Source organism: Saccopteryx bilineata, chromosome X, assembly GCF_036850765.1.
Source record: "Saccopteryx bilineata isolate mSacBil1 chromosome X, mSacBil1_pri_phased_curated, whole genome shotgun sequence".
Classification (NCBI taxonomy): domain Eukaryota; kingdom Metazoa; phylum Chordata; class Mammalia; order Chiroptera; family Emballonuridae; genus Saccopteryx; species Saccopteryx bilineata.
Window position 1 is genome coordinate 112,500,315 of NC_089502.1, and position 25,377 is coordinate 112,525,691.

Sequence of the window (25,377 nt, forward strand, 5' to 3'; positions counted from 1 at the left end):
ACAGAAATTATACCTTCTCTTTGGTTGAAAGAATAGCTACTAAAGAGATGAGAGCTCATTACTGTGAGGCACCATTTAGAAAGTGGAAAGATACTCTGGATTATGTTTTCTACATATAGGCATTTTGAGGGAGACCCTCAACAATCCACGTGACACCTTCTTGTTATAATTCCTATACCCTCTGCTGAAAGAACATAGTCCACTAAATTCTCGTCTTTCTTAACTGCTTATTATAAATTACCACAGACACAAAAGTCATCTTTGATATTTACTGGAAAAAATTATTTTTCCCCTTCAACATTATGAGCCTTTCCCCCCCACAATATATGCTTTACTGACTCTTCACTGCATATCTAGTTTGTAATTCATCTCTTACTCATTTAAGTCATAGATATCTGCTGATAAATATCAGTCAATGAGCCTAAAAACATTCTTCTAATAGAGGACGTAGAAAGTAAAATACATTATTTTTTAGGATCCACTTATGTTATTTAAATATTTAACTACAATATTTCAAATTATATTGTAATAATTCAACATTACAAATTTTTGTCACCACAAGAGACACCAGCTTTCATTATATTGTAATAATCCAATAGTGCAGATTTTATTATTGTGAAGAAAAACTGGAAGAAAACTGGGCTAAAATATGGCAAATAGTGGCTTTATTGAAATAATCTGGTGTGTGGTGTGAGTAGATGCATGATAAGCACAAATATGAAAAAATAAATTGCTCCTGCTGAAGAATTTGAACCTCTGAAAATGTGACTCTCTAATGGATCTTTGTTTCTAGCTAGGTAGCCATGATTTCACTACTGTTCACAAATGTTTCCTTAGTCTTATAACATTAAGTATTTATTGCAGAAATGAGACGTGTGCTTTGAATGACCCTCCCTTCCACAAATGCCTGGAAAAAACTTCAGAATCTGGGCATAGTTATAACTGTTTCTAAGAATTTCATCATTAGCCTCCATAAATAAATATCTGTCTACTTCATTTGCCTGAAAATTGCAACATACCAGTAAGTTGGATCATTCAGCTTCTTTTTTGGTCCTGGGAGATATGAACACAGCCCAGAGATCTACTAGCAGCTGACTGCTTAGTAAATGTTTACTTATAAATTAGTGTGGGTGATAATTTATTAAGGTAATAAGCATATATTACATTTAATGGCTTAGACATTATGCATTGTGAACATAGTATTTTATATTTAGTTGAGACAAATGTACATGATTATTAATATGATACTCAAATGTAACTCAGAAATTGTGAATTAGAGAGCTTATACCAAGTCAAGCTATGCATCACAGTGCATCAATACTTAAATGAAGGGCTTAGGAAAGTTTCACAATGGCAAAGCAATATCATGTTGTTCACCTATACCATGTATCAAGATTTGTTTATTTCTCTTAGATTCTCTTCTCCTTTCCCCATGAATTGACTCATTCTGTTACTGAAGAACATCATTTCTCTCTTGACAAGCAACATAGCATTAAAACTTTGGCTTCTGGAGCTGAGGTGAGTAGTCTGTCAGCAGGGACACCATGACAGCCTAGGATGGCACAACAAAGAAAGAGAAAGAAAGAAATGAGTATTAGCAACAGTCTGCTTTGGCACCTAAGGAAGGGGAACTTGATTGAAGCTTTGAAGGCCTGTGGTTAAAACATGTTTTCCCAAGGAAATGATAAGGGGACAGTTCTGATCTAATATTTATTTTTACTTAAATAAAGGATGGTCAAGAGGGATCAGACTGACCCATATTCCATGCTTACTTTGGCCTCATTCCAGGACTAGTTGAAATGAGGTATCATGGTGGTGATAGCTATGATTAGATTTTTCAATAATAAGTGAAACCTAGGTATTGGCTGGTTTTAGAGGAATATAATCCCTTCCATCCATATGTTTATACTGTGGTTTGGTCACTTGTAACCTAAATTCGATGTATCAGATGTAGAATAATACATTATCTGGCCTAGCAAATATCTATCTAAATCTGAGTCCTCATGAAAAAATATTTATAACCAAGAGTAGAGCTTCCCATTAGGTTGTCAGTCACAAATGGTAATTTTCACTTTCACTCTTCCCAACTTCCACTATAATGACAATAGTAATAATAGCAAATAATGATGACAAATGTTTATTGAGTGTTTACTATGTGCCAGACTAAGTGTCTTATCATGTGTTAGTAAGTTAAGAAATATCTGCCTGTGTTAGGTGCTGTCATGAGCTAGAAAGAAATGTTTATGCATTATCTCATTTAATGCAACAACCTTCTAAGGTTGCTTCTGTTATTGTCATTTCTAGATGAGGAAATCTGTCTTGGTAATGACAGATAATACAGAACTGGGTACAGAACCCAAATTTCTCTGACTCTACTCTTAGGATGTAGTTTTACTACCTTTCATGTACTTGCTTTTTCCTTTCTACAGTACTCCATATGTGTCCCTAGCCTATATCAGAAGTTCAGGTCTTGTGCTTAAAAGGTGTTCATTGAGTATATTTATCGGGCAGTCACCATGTACTGGGCCCTGTGCTAAGTGATTTGTATGCATCCTACCATTTAATATCCTTTCCTACCGTGTAAGGCAGTAAGAGATATGAAATACAGATGCACCTGAGTCATAGGTATTTTCCTGAGTGGTGGTAGTAAGGGAAGGATCTGCACCTGCCTGTCCCTAGACCTTGACCACTATGCGCATATAACTCTTACCTCATTTAATCCTCACAATCTTATGAAGTTTTTGTTTTTATCCCCATTTTATATGAATAATCTGGGTTTAGAGAAGTTGAAGTACTTGATCAAGATTACACAGAGCACAAGGATTTTAACCTGATTTCTAAAACCTATGTTCTAGAACAGGGGTCCCCAAACTATGGCCCGCGGGCCGCATGCGGCCCCCTAAGGCCATTTATCTGGCCCCCGCCGCACTTCCGGAAGGGACACCTCTTTTATTGGTGGTTAGTGAGAGGAGCATAGTTCCCATTGAAATACTGGTCAGTTTGTTGATTTAAATTTACTTGTTCTTTATTTTAAATATTGTATTTGTTCCCATTTTGGGTTTTTTTACTTTAAAATAAGATATATGCAGTGTGCATAGGGATTTGTTCATAGTTTTTTTTATAGTCCGGCCCTCCAACCGTCTGAGGGACAGTGAACTGGCCCCCTGTTTAAAAAGTTTGAGGACCCCTGTTCTAGAACAAGTATCCTATATTGACACTGGGCTACAAAAATGTATTGAGCATATATTTAGGTATTTGTCAGGCACCATTCTAGGTATAACAAAGAACATTACAGTCAAGATCAATGTTTTAATGGAGCTTTAATTTTAGTGGTGGTAGTGGGGAAACAGGCAACAAACAAATAAGAAAATATCAGGTAGTGATAAATGTCATTAGAAAATTTTAAAAATGGTATAAAGAGGCCTGGGGAACCACTCAAGAGTGGGTGGCCAGGAAAGACCTTGTTAAAGGAATGACATTTAGGTTGAAATCTGAATGCAAGAGGAAAGTAGAAGGACCAAACTCTGGGATAAAATCGTCTTCCAGATAAAAGATTTTAAGCTTTTTTATAGGTTCCTGGGATCATGTCTCAGGTTTGTTTTGTTCTTGTCATTGCATATGTCAAATTTATTTTCAAAAGTAAAATTGTAGAAAGTAAATTTGGAGTAAAGTTTCCAGTTTAGCTTAACAAATACATACAGACAGACAGTTAAATTGGCACTTAGGATAAACAAGTTTTTTAAACTATAAATAAGTATATTCTGAATGTTGCATGGGACATTATCTATACTAAATAATTATTTGTTTATCTTAAATTTGAATTTAACTTGGTGTCCTGCATTTCATCTGGCACCCCTAACATGGAGATAAGAGACTATAAAATCTAGTGGATTATATTTGCAATCGTGTTGTGTATCTGAGTGTGATCCTGATACTGATACTGATACAGTGTCAGCTTTTTTTTTAAAGGGTCCTTTAGGTTACTTTAGCTCCACAGTAAAATTTGTAGGCAGAGGAAGAAATCTTCCTTCCCTGTAGTGAGCCTTACTAATTATTGAAAAATACAAAAACAAGTTTTTGGTGGAGGGAGGGTGCATTTTTTTTAAGTAATTAGAATTCCAAAGGCCTGTGTACTGTGGAGAGATTGTTGTGATTACTGGAGTACTCTGAACAACAGTGCTGGAAATCACAAACACAGAAGCCTTAAAAAAGCCACTCAGAGTGCTGAAAGAGTACGCTTTTACTTTTTAAAAGTTATATGCTTTTAGAGCAAGCCCTTCACTCTATTTAGTTATATATCTTATTTTATACACACACACACACACACACACACACACACACACACACACACACACCCGTCATTATGGGCATCTCCAAACTTAAAGGCAGGTTTTATCTTTCTTTCCTCCTTCCATCCTGAGGTTAAATGAAAGTGTTTGTGTGGAAATCCTTCTCTAGACTGTAGTACTGGTCTATAGAACTTTCTACAATGATGGCAGTGCTCTATGTCTGTGCTGGCAAATACAAATAGCATAGCCACCAGCCATATGTGGTTATTGAGTACTTAAAATGAGGTTAGTATATCGGAGGAATTGAATCTTAAATTTTATTATATTTTAATCAGCAGAAGTTTAAATTTAAATAGTCACATCTACTTAATAGCTATTCTATTCAATAAGAAAGTTAGTTATAGGCCTTTAGAACTTACCAGAAAAATCTCTTAAAGTACTAAACCTAAATGCTATTCTCAATAAGCTAAGAATAATTTATTTGCTAATATAATAAGAATTTAGACTAGACAGTCTCTAAAGTCTCATTTTACTTGAAAATACTATGTTTTTATTAACTGAATGATACTCATTTTTGTAAACTCTGATACCTGGCAGAGGGCCTGACGCACAATTCACATTTAGTTTATAATTGCTGAAATGAGCTTAACTCAATGGAATGTCCACATCATCTAGTTTAGAGACATAAAGAGTGCAGAATGTGTAGTCATCAGCTCCCTTCCAGAATCCATGTCAGGTATTACTAGTCAGCAATACAACACTTCCTTCCCAAAACCACAGGCAAGCTTAGAACCTTCTGAACATAGTACTCCAAGTAGCTTATTGATGATATCGAGGACCTAAGATTAAAAATTATTTGCCATCTATATAATTTTATATGATTATTTTATATATGAAGAACCTAGGACACAGAAAGGTAATGCTAATCTGAGATGACACAGCTGACTAGTATTAAAGACAGTTATAGAATTCAAGTCTCTTCATTCCCACTTAAGTATTCTTTGTATTTTTAAGACTCTCTACCTTCACTTTAATATAGTTATACTTCTTATAGTTATAATAGAGGGTAGCTTGAAAGTTTGGGGAGGAAGAGATGCTGTTAGAAGGATGGGTGGACATAAGATTTTATTGTGTTTATGTATGTATATATACACATATATATTATATACTTATATGTATCTTTATAAACATTTCAAACTTGTGGATATATTTATTATGTATTTAATTTTAAAGTGAATTCAAAGATATTATTTAATAAGTTCTTTAAAAATTGAGAACTATAGGGCTTCTCCATTAATAATATTTTAGAAAGCTTTCTTTTAGTTTCTCACCCTTCTCCCTGAATTTCTAAAAAGAACTGTTTTAAAAGATTTAGGTGGATTTATCTTTGTAACTTCAATTATTTTCTGATAAAGAATAGAACAAGAGAAAAAAATTTTGCTATATCTCTTACCGAGATATATGATTGGGTAGCTCACATTTTTTAAAACATTTGCTGAGTAGGCACATTGACTGAATGATTATCAAATCATTTTTCTTTCTTCTTTTTTTATTTTTTTAATAATTCCCTGTGGATGATTGCTGTTGTGTGGTTTATGTGTGATTCTACCTTTTATGTTCTTTGGTTGGCCCATACATTTTCTTTTTCATCATCCAGATTTTGCTTCTCAAAATGCACTCCACAAGACAGCAGTATCTACATTACCTGGGTGCTTATTAGAAATGCTAAATCTGGCCCTGGCGGGTTGGCTCAGCGGTAGAGCGTCGGCCTAGCGTGCGGAGGACCCGGGTTCGATTCCCGGCCAGGGCACACAGGAGAAGCGCCCATCTGCTTCTCCACCCCTCCCCCTCTCCCTCCTCTCTGTCTCTCTCTTCCCCTCCCGCAGCCAAGGCTCCATTGGAGCAAAGATGGCCCGGGCGCTGGGGATGGCTCTGTGGCCTCTGCCTCAGGCGCTAGAGTGGCTCTGGTCGCAACATGGCGACGCCCAGGATGGGCAGAGCATCGTCCCCTGGTGGGCAGAGCGTCGCCCCTGGTGGGCAGAGCGTCGCCCCTGGTGGGCGTGCCAGGTGGATCCCGGTCGGGCGCATGCGGGAGTCTGTCTGACTATCTCTCCCTGTTTCCAGCTTCAGAAAAATGAAAAATGAAAAAAAAAAAAAAAGAAATGCTAAATCTTGGGCTCCATCTCAGACTTACGAATCCAAAACTGTACTTTAACAAGATCTCTAGGTGATTCAAATGAATGTTAAAGTTTCATAAGAACTGGCCTATGTGACAGTGCAATTGTTATCTGGCCAATTAGCATTCTGAAGTGGCAAGCTAGAAGATACAGTTTTAAAAAATTATTCCTCTTATTAGATATGGCAAATTTAGGCCTGATCTACAATTTTCTATTGCAAAAAGGGTCATGATTGACTTCAAAGCAGCCATAGTGGAGCATGAATTTCTGCTGATTTCTGTATTAGATCAACAGTGAAATGCTGATAGTAATTATAATAACAATACAGTGTATTAGATACTCTACTAAGTGCTTTACATGTATAATTTTATTGATCACAATAACTTTATCAGTACTCATTTATAGAATAGATAATTAGCAGATTGTCCTTTTCAGCTTATTTTTCACTACTCCAGAGGTTGAAATCTATAAACTACAATTCCTAGTCTACCTTTCAGTTAGAGTACAGACATTTAGCTACATCTATTCAAGACTTGGAGCCTGACCTGTGGTGGCGCAGTGGATAAAGCATTGACCTGGAATGCTGAGGACACCGGTTCAAAACCCTGGGCTTGCCCAGTCAAGGCACATATGGGAGTTGAAGCTTCCTGCTCCTCCCCCCTTCTTTCTTTCTCTCTCTCTCTCTCTCTCTCTCTCTCTCTCCTCTAAAATGAATAAATAAATAAATGTTTAAAAAATAAAAAAAAAACAAATGCTTAAAAAAAAAAAAAGACTTGGATCCCTTAGTGAACTAAATGCAGTGAAAGCCATTCTCAAGATTGGATCTTCTGGTTCTTATGCAGGTACAGATAATCTGGTAGAGCAGAGCAGATATAATGCAGTATCTAACATTTAGTTTCAAAGGCCTTATTAGTTACCAGGTTATGGGTGGCTGTGTCAGTGGTGTTTTGGCAACAAAAGTAACACAGTATTGTTGGGTAATTTTCCTGCATGTATTGTTTTTGAATGTATGGCATCCAAAACTGATTCACTACTCCCTCTTTCCCCAGATATTCTGGGAGCAGTTTGATGTCTTTAAATAAATTCTTTTCCACTAACCTACATAGACTTGGCTCTATTGTTTGCCAGTAAAACCTTGGATGGAACACTAATTGAGATCAGTTAAATCACTTAAAGCTAAAAAAAAAAAGTACTAAATTATAACACTTGAGTATTCAGTTTTCCAGAAAAGAAGGTAACGTTTGGGATATCATAAAGCAGAGACTTGGGGTTAATATTTCCTAGAATAGCAGTGATGAAGATAAAAGTAGTAGCATTATGTTAAAGGGACCAATAATGATTAAGTTAGTTTTGCTGCAATTCTGGAAATGTTTCATACCTAAAAACAAATGTATCTGTATAGCCAAAGTCAAGTAAATAACCAAAACAATTATCTAGGCAAGCTATAAAAGGAAGGAAGAAAGGAGGAAGGAAATAAAATTACATTTAATGGCCTTTTTGTAGCAGACACTGAATAAGGGCCTCTATAAACATTAACAAGGATAATGTAAAATAAGAATTATACAACTTATAATGGTTGGCAGGCAATGGAGGCTGGTGATCAGACTGATAAAGAGGAGTAAGAATTTTGATTAAAAAAGATATATTTGGAATAGGGTCAGTTTTACTCAGTTAAATGCACTATAAATAAGAATAAGCAATAATAACATATTTTGAACTTTCTGGAAAAGATACATTCCATATAAGTAGGTGGATGATCTTGGTTGCTTATTACTTGCCAAAAAGCATGAATAATCAAGTTAAGGCCATAGAGAAAACTCCTTATTTTTTGTTCCCCATTTCTTGCTTACCATGATTGTCCACTTTCTGTTTTCAGCCTCTGGGAATACTAATGATTGTGGAGAATAAAACACTTCATCATCCACTTCTTCTGGCTTTCTGGGCAAGCAGTGTAAAAATGTCCAGTCAGAGGCAGCAACTTTAGCAGTCTAAAGAAGAGATAGCGATAAGACTGTGTTTTGACTATTATATATGGCTATCACATTGTCTTCTTCAATATATAAGAACACATAAGTCCTGGTTGGCCCTGGTTGGTTGGCTCAGTGGTAGAGCATCAGCCTAGAAATGTGGAAGTCCTGGGTTCAATTCCCGGTCAGGGCACACAGCAGAAGTCATCATCTGCTTCTCTACCCTTCCCCTTCCCCTTCTCTCTCTCTTTCCCTCCCACAACCATGGCTCAAGTCATTCCAGCAAGTTGGCCTGGGGTGCTGAGGATGGCTCTGTGGCCTCTCCTCAGGAGCTAAAACAATTCTGTTGCTGAGCAACAGATCAGCACCCCCAGGTAGGCAGAGCATCTCCTGGCAGGGGGCTTGCCAAGTTGATCCCCATCAGGGAGCATGTGTTAGTCTGTCTCTCTGCCTCCCTGCCTCTCATGTAATAAAAACAAAAACGTAAGTCCTAGAGTGAGAGATCATTGCAAAGAGAGAGATGAAAAAGCATGCAAAGAGACAAAGAAGGGTATAAGCTCAAGGCACCCAGGGGAAATGTGTATAGCACTTTCAACTTTTTGAAAAAGAGTACTAAAATAGAAGTCCATTAAACAGGATTATGGGCACTCTATGAACTAGATATTTTACTTTTAATGCAAATGTGCTAAAATTAATGTTATTCAACAGCTAATTCCTGAAAGTTACATTTTTCCATCCATTTCCATTGTTCGCTTACAGATTCAAAACTACATTCCATCATAATTTCTTACTTCAAAATCACTGCCTTTGTAATAAAATTTTGTATTACCTCCCACTCTAGGTCTAGGTTCAGAATTTTTTGATTTTAAATACTGGAAATGTGACAAGGTAAGAGGAATAATATTTGAACCTGTCATACATTAGTGAGATTACTGTTCTTTGTGTTTGCAGTTCCAGTGCCAGAAAAATACCTATGATTGATCAAGGTAAGTATGAAGTAAACCACAGGGAATTTTAAAATTCTCCATGGATACAGAGAACAGACTGACAGCTGTCAGAGGAGAGGATATAGTGAGTCTGGGTGAAAAAGTTCAAGAAATTAAGGGAAAAAAATCTCATACAGACAATAGTATGGTGATTACCAGAGTTTATCTGGTAGGGAGTTTAGGGGAGGTAGGAAAGGGAAAAGAGGGGGTAAATGGTGATGGAAGGAGAGTTGACTTGGGATGGTAAACACACCATACAATATGCAGATGATGTATTATAGAATTATACCCCTGAAACCTATATAATTTTATTAACAAATGTCACCCCAATAACTTCAATAACAAAAGAAAAGAAAAATAAATGTTTTCTTCATGAAAACATTTGCCACATCCATGACAAGGAACAAACCATAATATATAAATAACTACTATAACCAAAAATAAAAGACAAAAAAAAAAAAACAATAGAAAATGAGCAAAGGATATGATGGTGGTTTATAGAAAAAAAGACATGGAAATGGTCAATAAAGACAAAAGGATGTTTAACTTCATTAATAATCAGGGAGGTGCAAAATTTAAAAAGCATGAGATACTGATTTCTCTTTTTGAAATTAACAATGTAGATAAGTAAGGATGGAGAAAATGTGGAGAGAGTATAAGTTGTCAATTTTTTTCAGATGGGAAATTTAGCAGTATTTCCCATGTTTTAAAAAGTGCATGCCATTTCAACCAGAAATTCTTCATCTAGGGTTCTATTCTCCAGTAATTTTTTTTTGTATTTTTCTGAAGTTGGAAACGGGGAGGCAGTCAGACAGACTCCCGCATGCGCCCGACCGGGATTCACCCAGCACGCCCACCAGGGGTCGATGCTCTGCCCATCTGGGGCATTGCTCTGCTGTGACCAGAGCCATTCTAGAGCCTGAGGCAGAGGCCATGAAGCCATCTTCGATTTAGTTGTCTCCTGGGCCAACTTTGCTCCAGTGGAGCCCCGGCTGCGGGAGGGGAAGAGAGAGAGACAGAGAGGAAGGAGAGGGGGAGGGGTAGAGAAGCAGATGGGTGCTTCTCCTGCGTGTCCTGGCCGGGAATCAAACCTGGGACTCCTGCACACCAGGCCGATGCTCTACCACTGAACCAACCAGCCAGGGCAGTAATATTTTTATAAAGGAATGCATATAAGGATGTTCATTGCAGTATTGTTCGTAATTAGGATAATTGAAAATAGCCTAGTTTATTAACATTTTAAGTGAATTACAGTCTACTCATACTTTGGAATTCTATGCAGCTATTAAAAAGAATGAAAAATATCTAAATGAATGGATAAGAAAATCTAAGATTTGTTAAGTGAAAAAAGTACATCAGAATAATACATATAAAATACCATTTATGATAAATCAATAATTGTGTGTTTAGGCATATGTAAATACACAGAAAAGTTCTGCAAAGAGATATATCACATTAATAAATAAGGCCATCTCTGGGAATAGTCACTGTTAAGGGGAGGGCAGAAAGAGAGTTTACTTTTTATTTTTCAAACTTTGTTCTATTGACATATATAAATAAAGAGCTTATATTTATATATTACTTTATCAATTAAATATCCATTATAATTGCTTAGTCCCTTTCTCCACTAAAACAGATTAGTTGCTCTGCTGACAAAATCCCAGTGTCCACCATAGTTTCAGGGTTTTCCTCCAGAATAATGATTCTCAAAGTGTGACTCTAGAGCAGCAGTACTGTATTCCCTGGGAACTTAGTAGATATGCAATTTTTGGGGTCCCAACTCTGACCTCCTGATTCAGCATCTCTATGGGAGTGGGTTCCTGCCAGCTGTGTATTAACTCCTCCTCCAGGCAGTTCTAAGGCATGCTCAAGACAGAGAAACATTGCTTCAGATATTTACATTCGATGGGATTTCCCTAGGAATGCCCAGGAGACAGAAAAACTCAACTGGTATTGAGACCTTAGTAAACAGCCAAGGACTAGCCTGCAGAATATAATTATGGAACTTTTCTTAGAGAAGAAATTAGAAGAAACTGCATGCAACAGAAGTAACCTTATGTCTCTAAACACATAAAGTATAAAGCATTCTGATGTTTCCATTGCTGTGTGAGAGAAAAGTTAGCTTCTTTCTTCTGTCTGGGTTTCAAATTTGTTCAAGCAGGACAAAAGTGTCTTTCGAAAGGACATAGCCAATATTCTGGAATAGAGAAATCCTTAGGGTATATGGTCAGTGAGTCCTTTATAGGGAATGAAAGGACAGTCTGCTTTCCTCAAAGTCAAGGAGTGATTAGATGGTTCTGGCTTTATGGATGGAATTAATGAACCTTCAGAGAGGCACCAATTTGTACCTTCATTGTAACTTGGTAACCTTGGAAAGCCTGGAGCCGCTTTTTCTTTTCCTCTTCTTGTCCCATGCTTATCCAAGTGTCTGTGATTAATACATTGCCTCCAGAAGCTGCTTCCAATGGATCAGTCGTCAGTAACAGCTTGGTACTATTCTAGAATATACAAGCATGCCAGTGAAACAACTTCATGGGACAGAGAAAGGCAATAATAACTTTATATTTAAGTAACATACCTCCTTGGCATACTGTTCTGCCAACTTGACTATACTGGGATCTGGCTCATAACCCTGCAAGGGGAAGAATTTAATTGTTATTTGGGTAATTTTATTATATATCCTTTCTTGTGTATGCATTAAATTCCTTTAAACAGTATTCAAACCTTTCTTATTTGTTTTGCTTTAAGTTGTAGTTCAACCATGTTCAGTAGTATATGATATTTACATCTTGATCAAACTTTAATAGTGCTTTTTGAAATTTAAAAAGATAATCAGTTGTCCCATTTTTTTCTTAATTGTCCTGACCTATTTAGTCATAAAGACAGAGTAGGGTGCTCTATAATTCTTAGTAGCACAGCTTCTTGTTCCTCTAAAAGCTTGCAAGATCATAGAATTCTACAACCTTATGCATATTTGTCTCTGAAGCCTTCCACAAGCTGTTTTTTCTTTTTAATGCTCTTTTGTCTAAAGTGCTTTACTACGCCCACTCCATGTGGATAATACTTTCAGGTCTCAAATCAAAATTTTCTACTCAACTGCCCCTGACCACTCCAGCTAAATACTAACAAGCCTACGCGAACACCTTATTCTTCTGCACTCATTAGGTGTTCTCAGTGCCTGGCACTTGCTCTAAAATGGCACTTACACAACAAACACACTGTTTTTTCTAAAATATATTTATTTGAGATGGTTTGGTGAGAGAAGCATCAGGACTTAAGTGACACAAACAAGGTGCCTATGGCATAAAACCTAAGGAGGCGCTCACTTTCAGTCATGCAAGCACAAATTTTATACCATAAGGTGCCTCACTCGGATATCCTAGTCTCAACCCTAGATGAGGGGACATTATGTGAACAGGTAAAGTCCCCCACGCTATTCTAGACCCCACAGGTAGACCTTATGCCTTCATTCTCTCCTTCCAAGCTGTTCTGTACATTATAGCAAGAATTGTTTTCTCTGAAACCTACTATTTGTTTCTTTAAGTCAAAGCTGATGAAGGGTATCAAGGCTTTGCACTGACATCCCCTGTTTCTGTCTGTTTTAATTCTTCTCAACATCTTGCTGCAGGATAGCTGATGTTATTGACATCCTGCACTTATATTGCCCTTTTCTGCCATCACAGCCTTTTACCCTTGTACACCTTCTCCTTTGTCCCCTCCTGGGTGTCTTCAAAGGAACATTTCAGCTCCTCCTTTGTCAAAACTAGCCCAGTTTCACCTCTACACACTCCATATCGAGATCTTATCAGTTCAAAAACTGTAATTATTCTCACCTTTCTTTATGCTTCTCATTTTCCTGAATTTTAGTGTTAATTATGAGTTGTTTCTTTTATAAATTCTTAGTGGGGCATTGAGAGATGCTATGATGTGCAACCCTGATTCCCCTTTATGAATAAAGGACTTATTGCCCCAACTGCTGGGCATGCTGCTGAAAGATGACATTCAGCTGCTAGCCCTCTTTGGGCACTGCCTGAGCTACAGAGCTAAGGCACCAAAGGTTGCGTACCTCTCCCGGGCAACCTACATTTCATGACTAGTTGACCACAGGGTATGAAAACCTCACTCCCTCCTGCCAACTCTGGACAGCTTTTAGTGGCCATCTCAGATCGAGAACTCTTCATAAGGTCAGCAGAGGCCATTGTTAGACCTGCATCACAGCTTGGTTTCTCCCTCCACTCATTCCTGATTCTTTTTCCTCCCTTCCACACGTGTTGATCTCAAGGGCAACCCCTAATAAACATCCTGCATGATAAACTCTGTCTCAGAGTCTGCTTGCCAGGAATCTCAACCCACGAGATGTATGTTCAAGTTTATTCATTTGAAATTGTGTTTATTTGCACATGCTTGTCTACCATAGTTCCTTCTCTCATTACAAAATTATTGAGAAAATAAACTATTCACATGTTTATAAGAATGGCTACAGACATATTAGCAGCTTTACTGCCCTTGGTTGACTCTTTGTCTACTGCACCAGCACTGGTCAGGCCTTTACTGCCCTTAAATAGCCATAAATTTTGGATATTTGTTTATTGGGGGTTGGGAAGGTAATTAATAAAAGCTTGCTAATTTAGTAACTAATGTTGTGACCATTCATACTGGTAAACATAAATGAAGAGATTTGGCTATTACTACATGTGCCTTCTGCCCTGAAAATTTAGCCTTCTCTTTGAAGAGCAGGGTTTTATACTCCCTAAGTATTATCATTCTTAGAGAAGGAATCAATAAGTACTTAGAGGACCAACAGAGAGGTTTGGAAGATAGAAAATCACCCAAACTTGCATGTACTGGGCCACGACTGAGAATACAAAGTGGAATTCATTATCCATAGCTCAGCTTTCAATACGAAATCACTCACTGGCTTTTACATAAATCTTAATCCCAGAGGAGGAAGTTGATTAACAAACTCAGTTTAGTCTAAATATTCACGTAAAATTATATTAAAATCATTACCATCAATAGTTTATGGAGCAATTTTACAATCAAGGACAAAATTATGTTTTCTTGAACATATAAGTTATTCTTGGTTGAAGAATGGGTAAATAGATTAATTATAGCCTTGGAAACATTTTAGGCTTCTTAAATTTAAAAGAAATCTCCTAGCTCTATCTTTTAAAAGAATAGATCTACTTATAAATTGGTGGAGCAACTTCTATGCTATCAGACATTTCAGAAGACATTTTAAAACTTTCACTCCCACCAAGATTTAACCAGGTTTTAGTACTCTTTATCATTTAAATGAGTTTTTGCATAAGAACAATACTAAAATTAGTCTATAATGTTGGAATTTTTTTACTTTGATGCTAATAAAGTATCTTTGACATGCAATAAAATGTTTAAATCATATTTCTCCAACAGAATAATTTTTTTCCAAAAGTACCTTATAGCAGGGAACAATTATTGTTAACGTATGTCTTATCTGTAAAAACTAAATTCAGTAATAGTTTTCATTAATATGCTTTTCCTCAAACTAGATTTGTTCTGAGAGTGTTAACTCTTCCCATAAACTGAAGTATCACTTTAAGCATATGCTAGATCTGACCATTTATTTCAGTTTATACTGAATGGAAGATAATTATCAGTTGTAAGAGTTATCTCTCTCAGTCCCCCAGATTTACTATAATAGGGTGGTTTTCAATACATGCTATTGCCTATGCCTGCTTTTTCTTCTATGGCAAGTGCATTAGGCAGAATAGTTTCTTCCAAAAATTTTATTCCCACCAAAAATCTCAGAATGTGACCTTCGTTAGAAGTAGAGACTTTGCAGATGTCATTAGTCAAGATAAGGTCATACTGGATCAGAATCGGCCTAAATTTTTTTTTTTCTTTTTGCTTTTTCTGAAGCTGGAAACGGGGAGAGACAGTCAGACAGACTCCCGCATGCGCCCGACCGGGATCCACCCAGCACGCCCACCAGGGGCGATGCTCTGCCCACCAGGGTGCGATGCTCTGCCCCTCCGGGGCATCGCTCTGCCGCGACCAGAGCCACTTTAGCACCTGGGGCAGAGGCCAAGGAGCCATCCCCAGCGCCCGGGCCATCTTTGCTCTAATGGAGCCTCTGCTGCGGGAGGGGAAGAGAGAGACAGAGAGGAAGGAGGGGGGGGGGCGGTGGAGAAGCAGATGGGCGCTTCTCCTGTGTGCCCTGGCCGGGAATCGAACCCGGGTCCCCCGCACGCCAGGCCAACGCTCTACCGCTGAACCAACCGGCCAGGGCCTAGAATCGGCCTAAATTTAATATGACTGCTGTCTTCATAAAAGAGAGACATTTATAAAGAAAAACACAGACATAAAGGGAGCAAAGATGAAGGCAAAGATTGAAGTGAGACTCTGGCTGGTTGGCTCAGTGGTAGAGCATTGACCTGATATGTAGATGTCTCAGGTTTGATTCCTGGTCAGGGCACATGGGAAAAGTGACCTTCTGTGTCTCCGCTTCTCCACCCTTCCCCCTCTCCCTTCTTTCTCTCTCTCTCTCTCTCTCTCTTTTCTACTCCCACAGCCATGGCTCAGTTGGAGCAAGCTGGCTCCAGGCACTGAGGATGGCTCCATGGCGTCACCTCAGGCACTAAAATATTGATAACTTGGTTGCTGAGCAATGGAGCAACGGACCCAGATGGGCAGAGCATCCCCCGACAGGGGACTTGCCAGGTGGATCCAAGTTGGGACTCAGCAGGAGTATTTCTTTCTGCCTTCTCGCTTCTCACTTAAGAGAAAAAAAGATTGAAGTGATACAAGCACAAACCAAGGAATACAGAATAGGGAAGAGCCAAGAAAAAGTTCCTCCCTAGAGGCTTCAAAGGGAGTATGGCCCTGTCAACACCTTGATTTTGGATTTCTAGTCTCTAGAACAAATAGTGAAACACTAAGTTTCTGTTTTCTTAATCCACCTAGTGTGTGGTTATTTGTTGGTCCCTGAAAATTAAGGCAGCAGGGTGGATTTACTCAGACTGGTCCAGTAAGAACACTAGAGAAAAATGTTTTATTTTGTTTTGTTTTGGCAGGATGAAGCAGACAATCTTGATAGTCTATCCACATACCATCAGAGTGTCCTTTTATACAGCTTTTCCTTCCTTTCCCCATTTCAGTGTGCTCTTCCCACAGTGCACTCACTCTGCTTCAGAAGATGACCCACTGCCTACCATCTGCTTTTCCGGACAATTCTTTGACATGCAATAAAATGTTGTGCCAGGAGATTTGCGACCTCACTTTCCCTTGCTTCCTTTGACCAAGGACTGGTTCAAAGAATGAAATCCTGTCTTCCTTTCTCCAGGTTGGGATAGCTCTGGGACATAACTTACACTCCACTCCAGAGTACCTGTGGGATCAAGCTGAAGCTTCTTCCGTGAGATTGTGCCTGACATGGCATTAGTGTGACCAAATTATCCTGGTTTGCCTAAGACTCTCCCAGTTTTAGCACTAATAGTTTCATGTCCCCAGAAATTCCTACTCCTGGATGGTTGGTCACTGTAAATGGCATTCTTGCTTAGATTCTTCCCTTTCTCTATTCTGTTCCCCTTATTCCCCTACAGGTTTCCCTTAAGAGTAATTCCTTTATAAATCACTGTATACAAATCTTCATGGGGTCTTCTTCTGGAGAACCTGGTCCAAGACACTGGTAGAGGGTGGGGATAAAGATTGAGTGCATGAACACCTCAAGGACTGGAATGTTTTCTGTTGAATAAATTCAGCTATTAATCCACATTGTGAAACTCATGCTCCCAATGATTAGTAAATAAGTATCTCAACTCAAGAATCAGAAGCTAGAAGGAACTTTTAGGCCTCACATATTTACCTCTGAATATCTTAGCATATCATAGTAAAACCACAGCAGTGACTATTGAGATAACAGAAAATGTTGGTACATAATAATTGTGAATAGTCCTCATGAATGAGAGGTTTAATTCTATCTTTTACGTTGTTTCTGAAATGGTTTCTATTTAGGGGAGGTTTCCTTTCAAAAGACACCTGATAAAATATTAGTATTCAGTGAGAAACATAATGGGGAAAAACAATTAAATAGAGATGGGACTTTAAAAAGATTTTTTGGGATTCCTTCAGGACTGCTTGTATAAGTCTATTATAGGGTTAATTTTTATCATCTAAAATACCTATTTATTTTGTATGAGGCTTTGCATGTCTTAATCTAGGGCTTGTCCTAGAGGGATCTGCACTTTTTATTTTGGTATATTTGTTTATGCTTTTATGTTATTATGTAAGTAAAATATATACATGTTAAGAAGTTCAAACCATATAAAAGGACATACCATGATAAGAAAGTCTTCCTCCTACCTCTATTCTTGAACCTCCCAGTTCCCCTTTTCAGAGCATCAACTGTTATGTATCAGAAGGGTCACTTTGGACCTGTGAAAAAAGTCCTGCCTCCTGTATATTCTATAAGAGGTTAGCAGCAATGTAAAAAGTATGTGGGGGCCAGGTTCACAGACATGTGGGAATGAGATTTAAAAAACATACAAGTTCTTCAGGTTGAGTTGAAACACTAAGCTGGTATAGATGCCATCGCTGTGACCTTCACATTATATTGGGACACTTTTCTATTAAACTGCAGTATAGTAGCCCCCCATTATACGCAGTTTCACTTCTCATAGTTTGTTAGCCATAGTCAACAATTGTCCAAAAATACTATGGGAAATTCCAGAAATAAGCAACTGATAAATTTTAAATAGTGTGCCATTCTGAGTAGTATGATGAAATCTCACACTATCCTTTTCCATCCCACCTGGGACATGAATCCTCCCTCTGCCTAGCATTCCATGCTGTATACAGTGCCTGTCCTTAGTCACTTAGTAGATGCCTTGGTAACCGGATCAACTGTCAAGGTATTGCAATGCTTATGTACAGTTACTCCTTATTTTACTTAAGAATGTCTCATTCACCTTACTTTATCTTATCATGTGGGCATTTTACCATCTCATATCATCACAAGAAGAAGCAGGAATGCAGTACAATAAGATATTTAGAGAGAGAGTGACATTACATTCACTTAACTTTTATTGTAATATATTATTATAATTGTTCTATTATTAGTTATTATTGTTAATCTCTTACCGAGCCTAATTTATAAATTAAACTTTATCATAGGTACTTATGTATAGGGAAAAAAAAAACAGTGTGCATAGAGTTTGGTACTCTCCAGGTTATTAAGCATCCACAGAAGGCCTTGGAATGTATCCCCCATGGATAAGGGGAGACTACTGTATTAGAAAAATGACAGCATTCTTCCCATGCCTTGTGAATTCTATGCTATCTGGATTTTATTGCTTTCTTTAACCTTTGTAGTAGCAATGCACAAGGATGCCAGTCATTACAATGTCTGGTTTCAGGACATTCAAAGGGATAATTCAGACATGCTTTTACAGAGACTCATAGGATAATAGGCACCACCTAAGACTATTTCTTATTGTAGAGATGAGAAGTTAGGCACTCAAGAGGCCAAAAAGCTATAACAGTTGGGCTTGTACCGTAACCTAAATTATGTGGCTTTTCTTGTGCTTCTAAATGGAAGAGAGGTTTGTTTTCATTGGTAATTGCATCAGGGAATACTTTAAGGGAAGGGTAGTTTCAAGGCAGAAAACTTCCCTACCTTAGGAGTAGCTGCCTGAATGTGCATTCCGAATTTTGCTGCACTCATCATGATGGAGTGCAGGATGTTGTTCCCATCTCCAATCCAGCTGAGGGTAAGGCCTTTCAGAGAGCCATAGTGTTCCTAAAAGGCAAGGGATGGAGCAATTTATAGCCAGAAGAAAATTCACTTATGTGAAACAGTTATTAAAATAAGAGAACCAGTCTTCATCCCAATTTTAATACATTGTTGCAATTATTAATATTTTGCATTCTACAGAGCAATGAAATAACAAGAATGTACAACCACATAAATTGCAATATGTCCTAATATCTTAAATCAAGGGATCATATGGACTCATATGAACACTCATATTTTCAAACTTTTCGAATATGAATATTATATTCATTCATTTATTCAACAAAGTAAGCACTATCCATGTCCACTTTCCTTGGCCTTGGATTTATAGGATATACAAAGTAGGAAAATAATCACTGCATTTATGGAACTAACATTTGTTGGTATAAGGGGAAATACAATGCACCTAGAACAGTGTAGCATGACAGTTGAGTATGTTCCCATATATATATATATAAAGTTGAAAAATATGCCCATTAATAGTCTTAATTATTTATAGAGATAGACATGTATAAAGTATAAACACATGCCTAGGAATTGTAAATACAGACATCAGGGTAATAATTTCCTTGTAGGGTGGAAGGAAATGAAATTAGGGAGACTTAAACAGTCAGTTTCAGCTCTATCCATAATATTTTATTCAAAAACAAACAAAAAATCCAAAGTAAGATTTGACAAAACTGTACGATTGGCACATGGTGTTTGTTTTATTTTTCTTTTTTTTTTTTTTTTTTTTTTTTTTTCATTTTTCTGAAGCTGGAAACGGGGAGAGACAGTCAGACAGACTCCCGCATGCACCCGACCGGGATCCACCCAGCACGCCCACCAGGGGCGATGCTCTGCCCACCAGGGGGCGATGCTCTGCCCATCCTGGGCGTCGCCATGTTGCGACCAGAGCCACTCTAGCGCCTGAGGTAGAGGCCACAGAGCCATCCCCAGCACCCGGGCCATCTTTGCTCCAATGGAGCCTTGGCTGCGGGAGGGGAAGAGAGAGACAGAGAGGAAAGCGCGGCGGAGGGGTGGAGAAGCAAATGGGCGCTTCTCCTGTGTGCCCTGGCCGGGAATCAAACCCGGGTCCTCCGCACGCTAGGCCGTTTTATTTTTCTTGAAGTAGCTGTAGGTTTTATATATTTTTATGTTTATAAAGATAAGATAAAAAAACGATAAAGGCTTTGCAAACTGGAGATCAGAGAACTACTAGGTAGCTAACCTAGGATTTAAATCGTGGTGCATCTAATTTAGATTCCATGCTATGTATTCATTCAGCTCTCACTTTGAGGGTCTCCTATATGAAGGTATTGCACCAGGTCATACAGGGGACAATTTGATAAATAGGATATTTCACTGTCCCTCAGTGAATTTATAATCTAGTAATGATAAAGCTCGCGGGTGAAGCGTTAAATTATATGGTGTATATGTAAAGCCAGATCCGCAAATAGCCACTTGGTATATAGTATCATTGTATCATCCTCTCTGCATGAATCTTATCCTCATCACCAAGTTTTAATTTGAGTTTAATCTCACATTTATATGAATTTCGTTTATTCAAATGAAGAGGAATATGGACCTATCCAGTTTTCCCTGTTTCCCCAGAATAGTCCATAGACACAGAGACCATGGACTTCAGGATTCTCAGTGGCAAAACTATGTAGATTGGCCGTGGCAAAACAAATGAGATAAATATTTCAGTTATTTGAGTTTCTACTTTGGGGGTACATGGCTAAATTTGAGCCTCAATTTTATGTATTCTTCATGTTCGTAACTCCAGCCTTAAACAACCAGTTTATTGAAATGATAGAAAATAGCCCTCTTCTCAGGAAGTGATTTCATAATTGAACATTTTGAATATCCAAAACATACTCTACCAGTCTTTAGTTCCAAGCCACAGAGCCTGATGTATGGAAAATTACATAAAGCTTTTTCATTATGTATGTTCCAGCATTTTCTATTCATCCATTGTGTTAAAAATGGCACAAAAAAGCAAAAGGAGTGAAAGAACAGAGGATTAGAGAGGGGCTAAAAGAGGTTGAGAATTGGATTGAGAACAAAAAGCTCTTATAATGATATGTTTTTAACAATGCCCTGTTCCTTGAATATCTAGTATACAAACATATGCTATAATTCTTTGCTAAAATGATATTTAAAAATAAAGCACCAATGCCATGATTGAAATAGTTCCATTTAGAGCTACTAAAGAACTGTTTATTGATTTTGCTCTTGTATTCAGCAAGGAAATAGGCCAACCTGGAGCGTGAGGTAATCAGCCAGGATCTGGATAGGATGGTACAAATCTGACAGCCCATTGACAATAGGGATGGATGCTTCCTTAGCCAGGATGTCCAGATCTGATTGTTTATACACTCGAGCCAACACTGCATCTGTCATGCTAGATAATACACTGTGGCAAACCAAGAAAAGATAATCTAAGTTAATTATGCTTAATAATTCTTTCTTTAATATAGAATCTTAAACGGTAATATGAAATGCTAATAAATTACAATTTTACTAAGTTACAATTATCTATCAACACAACAGATTTAAAAGCTAATATTAAACATGTAGTCATTATAGAAACCAGATATTGTTCCAGTGATGTCTTAAACAGTGACCACTGATTTTACTATTTTTTGCAGAGATAAGAAATCAATTGCGGGCCTAGCAGTTATAATTATGACTTATAATTAATAAGTATCAGTTGGTAAAGTCAAAAGGGACAAGACCAAAAGCAATATATACAGAGAAACATTAATGACCTGGCATGTCGCTAGTTTTCTATCATGCCACAGACAAATATACATTTTCACTATAAAATTGAAAGTACTAGTGTGGCAGCCATGGAAGTGCACATAGATTTTCTTATTAAGAGAGAACCTTCTGGGAGGAATGCTGTTGGCTCACTGCCCCCAAATGCTATACCTTCAGAACAGAGGAGGATATAATGGCAGGCACACGGGGCACGCACCCTGGGCCCTGACTTGTGAAGGGCCCCGCAAAACCCCAACTTTACACTTTTTTCTAATGTATGGAGCCCGATATTTCCTTCTGTGTCCAGGGCCTCAACCGACCTTAATCCACCTCTGCTTCAGAATCTACTGCAGCACTCCTGCTGAGGTCCCACCTTCTCCAGGCTGTTCCCACCAATGACTGAGCATGCTGGGGGAACCAGAGCTGAGCTGTTCTGCCTGACAGAGGACTTTTCTGATGCGGACTCTAGTGGGGTTCCTCATGAGTCTGGCTGAGAATTTCTCAGAGCTGCACTATATCTGAGGTTCTTTCTATCTTATTCCTTCCTTCCTTCTCTCCTTTCTCTGGTGTCAGACCTGCATCACCCACTGAAGGCTCTCCCTGTCTACTCTTACTTCCTCTCTTCTTGATCCTTTACAGTGGTTTCACCAAATACATCTCTTGCATGTCTAATTCCATCTAGTGAACTTGAACAGACACAGCCAGCATTCAGGCCTTGTCCCTGCATAGCTATCAGCATCTCTACAAAAGAAAGTGTTCAACATCATACAACACACACACACGCATGCACGCACACACACATCATCTACCAGAAAAGCAACAGAGATTAAATCAAAGCTACAAATTCAAACAATTCCTAGAAAGATAGATATTATTATTCTCACTTTATAGCTGAAGGACGTGAGACACAGAGTCCTTAAGACACTTGCCCTGAATCACACAGCTAATTAAGTTGGAGGAGTGAATATTCAAATTAAAGTCAGTTTAACTCAAAAGTCCATGTTCTTACAATTACAGCACATGGCCTCAAACTTGCAAATGATAAAAATCTGAAAAGGGAACCCGGGGTCCAGATTTTAAATTCTTTCCATGTGTCAGAGTAATAGTGTCCCTCAATTAAAGCTTTAGCCTTACAAAAAGAGCAAAAATGCTTGTTTGTTTAAAATATTTTATTATTATTATTATTTAAGAAAAACCCTCAAAACAGAGCTTTCTAATCATTCCAGTTTTAAGGAACTACTCTTTTGTTATTGAATATAATAGGGTAACACTACTTAACATAATTATAGAGGTTTCCGGTGCCCAATTCTACAACACATCTCAGTACACCATACTGTGTATTCACCCCCTCCCCCAAGTGAACCATTCTTAATAGCAGAAACTTTTAGAAATCTTCTCATGATAGTAGTTATATTAAATATAAAGTCATGATTATAAGGTATCCAGTTAGTCTTGGGTTCTAAATCTGGCTCTGTAACTTACTAGCTGTCTGACTTTGGACATGTACTTTAATTGATCTATGATTTAGTTTCTTCTGTAAAACCATAATAACAATATTTATCCCTTTGGGTTACTGTTAAAATTACCAGAAATAACCTATATGAAATGCATAGCCTAGTTCATAGTGAGAAATAAAAAAGTAGATATTACAGTGTCAAAAAATATCAAAAAGCCACCAAAAAAAACCCCCAAAGCTACTATGTGTTTAGTAAGGTTTTCACAAATTTGCACTTTAATAATTATGTATGCATATTTGGAAAATAAGTCCCTCTTCTTTGTCTGAGACGTATTATTTACTTGGTCTGTAGAAAACTCTTGGTACTTATTAAATTCAAGGACCACTAATAAAACTACTTGTTCCCAGGGATTAGAGAATCAAAGATTAAAAACTATATTTTTATAATAATATTTTCGAGACTCAGATATTTTTCAAATTGTATCAATTCCTTACACCTATAGTTCCCAGATTTTCTGATTTTGTGGATCAGCAAAATTTCCAAAAACATATGGAGATCATCATAAAATTCCCAACTTTTTGTTTAGTAAATCAAGAGCATGAGAAACAAGCAAATAAATACATATCATATATTAGTATCTGTACTTTATAAAAGCATATTTTGACACCAAAAAAGGTGTGAATGAACTAATTTCAAAGAATGATCCTTGGAATTAAATTAATTTAGCTTTATGAAATTCACTATATTGTCTTTATTTTTTTTATTTAACCATTTCTTTTTTTTTTTTTTTTTTTGTATTTTTCTGAAGTTGGAAACGGAGAGGCAGTCAGACAGACTCCCGCATGCGCCTGACTGGGATCCACACGGCATACCCACCAGGGGGCGATGCTCTGCCCATCTAGGGCATTGCTCTGTTGCAACCAGAGCCATTCTAGCATCTGAGGCAGAGGGCATGGAGCCATCCTTAGCACCCGGGCCAACTTTGCTCCAATGGAGCCGTGGCTGCAGGAGGGGAACAGAGAGACTGAGAGGAAGGAGGGGTGGGGGGTGGAGAAGCAGATGGGCGCTTCTCCTGTATGCCCTGGCCGGGAATTGAATCCGGGACTCCTGCATGCCAGGCCGACGCTCTACCACTGAGCCAACCGGCCAGGGCCTTATTTAACCATTTCTGATGAAACCTTGCCATGGCAGGGCATCAGTGGAGGGATCATGATTTGGGAACCAATGCTCTGAACTATCTAAGCATGTTGTATATAATAACATGAAAGAGGTGAATAAAAGAGCCACTTTGCAGTTTCTCTTGCTAAACAGGTGATGTTTAATGATTGACTAAAACAGGAGTTTTCAAACTATGCAGTACATAAAAATTATTTGGAGAGTTTTTAAAACTATCAATTACCTCAGAAAAAAATGACTCAGCAGCGGAACCTAGGGATTACTATTTTTTATTTTTTATTATTTTTAAAAATTTGTATGTATTGATTTGAAAGCAAGACAGAGAGGGAGACAGAGAAATTTGTTGTTCCACTTATTTATACATTCACTGGTTGATTCTTTTATGTGCCCTGACTGGGGATCAAATCCCCAACGTTGGCAAATCAGGATGATGCTCTAACCAATTTCACTATACAGCCAGGGCTGGGATCAGTATATTGTTTTAAATTTTCCAGGAGATTCCAATATGCAAGATTGATAACCAAAACAAGCACCTCATTCCTCAGGTCAGCAGTATCAGCACCACCTGGAAGGTTGTTGGAACTCTAGAATCACCAGCCTCACCCAGATTTACTAAATCAGAAGCAGGATTTTAACAGGATTTTCAGGTGATTCTTTTGTTTATTAAAGTTTGAGACTTCCAAGAAAGATGGAATGTAGGTCACCATATATTTTTTATTAGGGTGACACTAGTTAACATAATTATATAGTTTTGGAGTGGGGGAGGTGAAGAAGGGTATTTGGTGATGGACAAGGTCACTATATTTTT

At 37.9% G+C, this 25,377-nt stretch overlaps 1 protein-coding gene and 1 long non-coding RNA gene across 2 annotated transcripts in view; one reads left to right on the plus strand and one right to left on the minus strand.

Annotated features, from left to right (window-relative positions):
- Positions 1-255: 255 nt before the first annotated feature.
- OTC (ornithine transcarbamylase) overlaps positions 256-25,377 on the minus strand; it is a 66,072-nt gene continuing 40,950 nt past the window's right edge. Inside the window, exons 5-10 of the mRNA XM_066249222.1 lie at positions 21,436-21,589; positions 19,075-19,197; positions 11,998-12,051; positions 11,768-11,917; positions 8,317-8,454; positions 256-1,552 (exon numbers count right to left, since the gene is read on the minus strand). Of these exons, the coding sequence (XP_066105319.1) occupies positions 1,493-1,552; positions 8,317-8,454; positions 11,768-11,917; positions 11,998-12,051; positions 19,075-19,197; positions 21,436-21,589 (679 nt within the window). The 3' untranslated portion in view covers positions 256-1,492. The remainder of the gene's footprint in view (positions 1,553-8,316; positions 8,455-11,767; positions 11,918-11,997; positions 12,052-19,074; positions 19,198-21,435; positions 21,590-25,377) is intronic.
- LOC136316884 (uncharacterized) overlaps positions 16,672-25,377 on the plus strand; it is a 32,522-nt gene continuing 23,816 nt past the window's right edge. Inside the window, exon 1 of the long non-coding RNA XR_010727816.1 lies at positions 16,672-16,743. This is a non-coding gene — a long non-coding RNA (uncharacterized lncRNA). The remainder of the gene's footprint in view (positions 16,744-25,377) is intronic.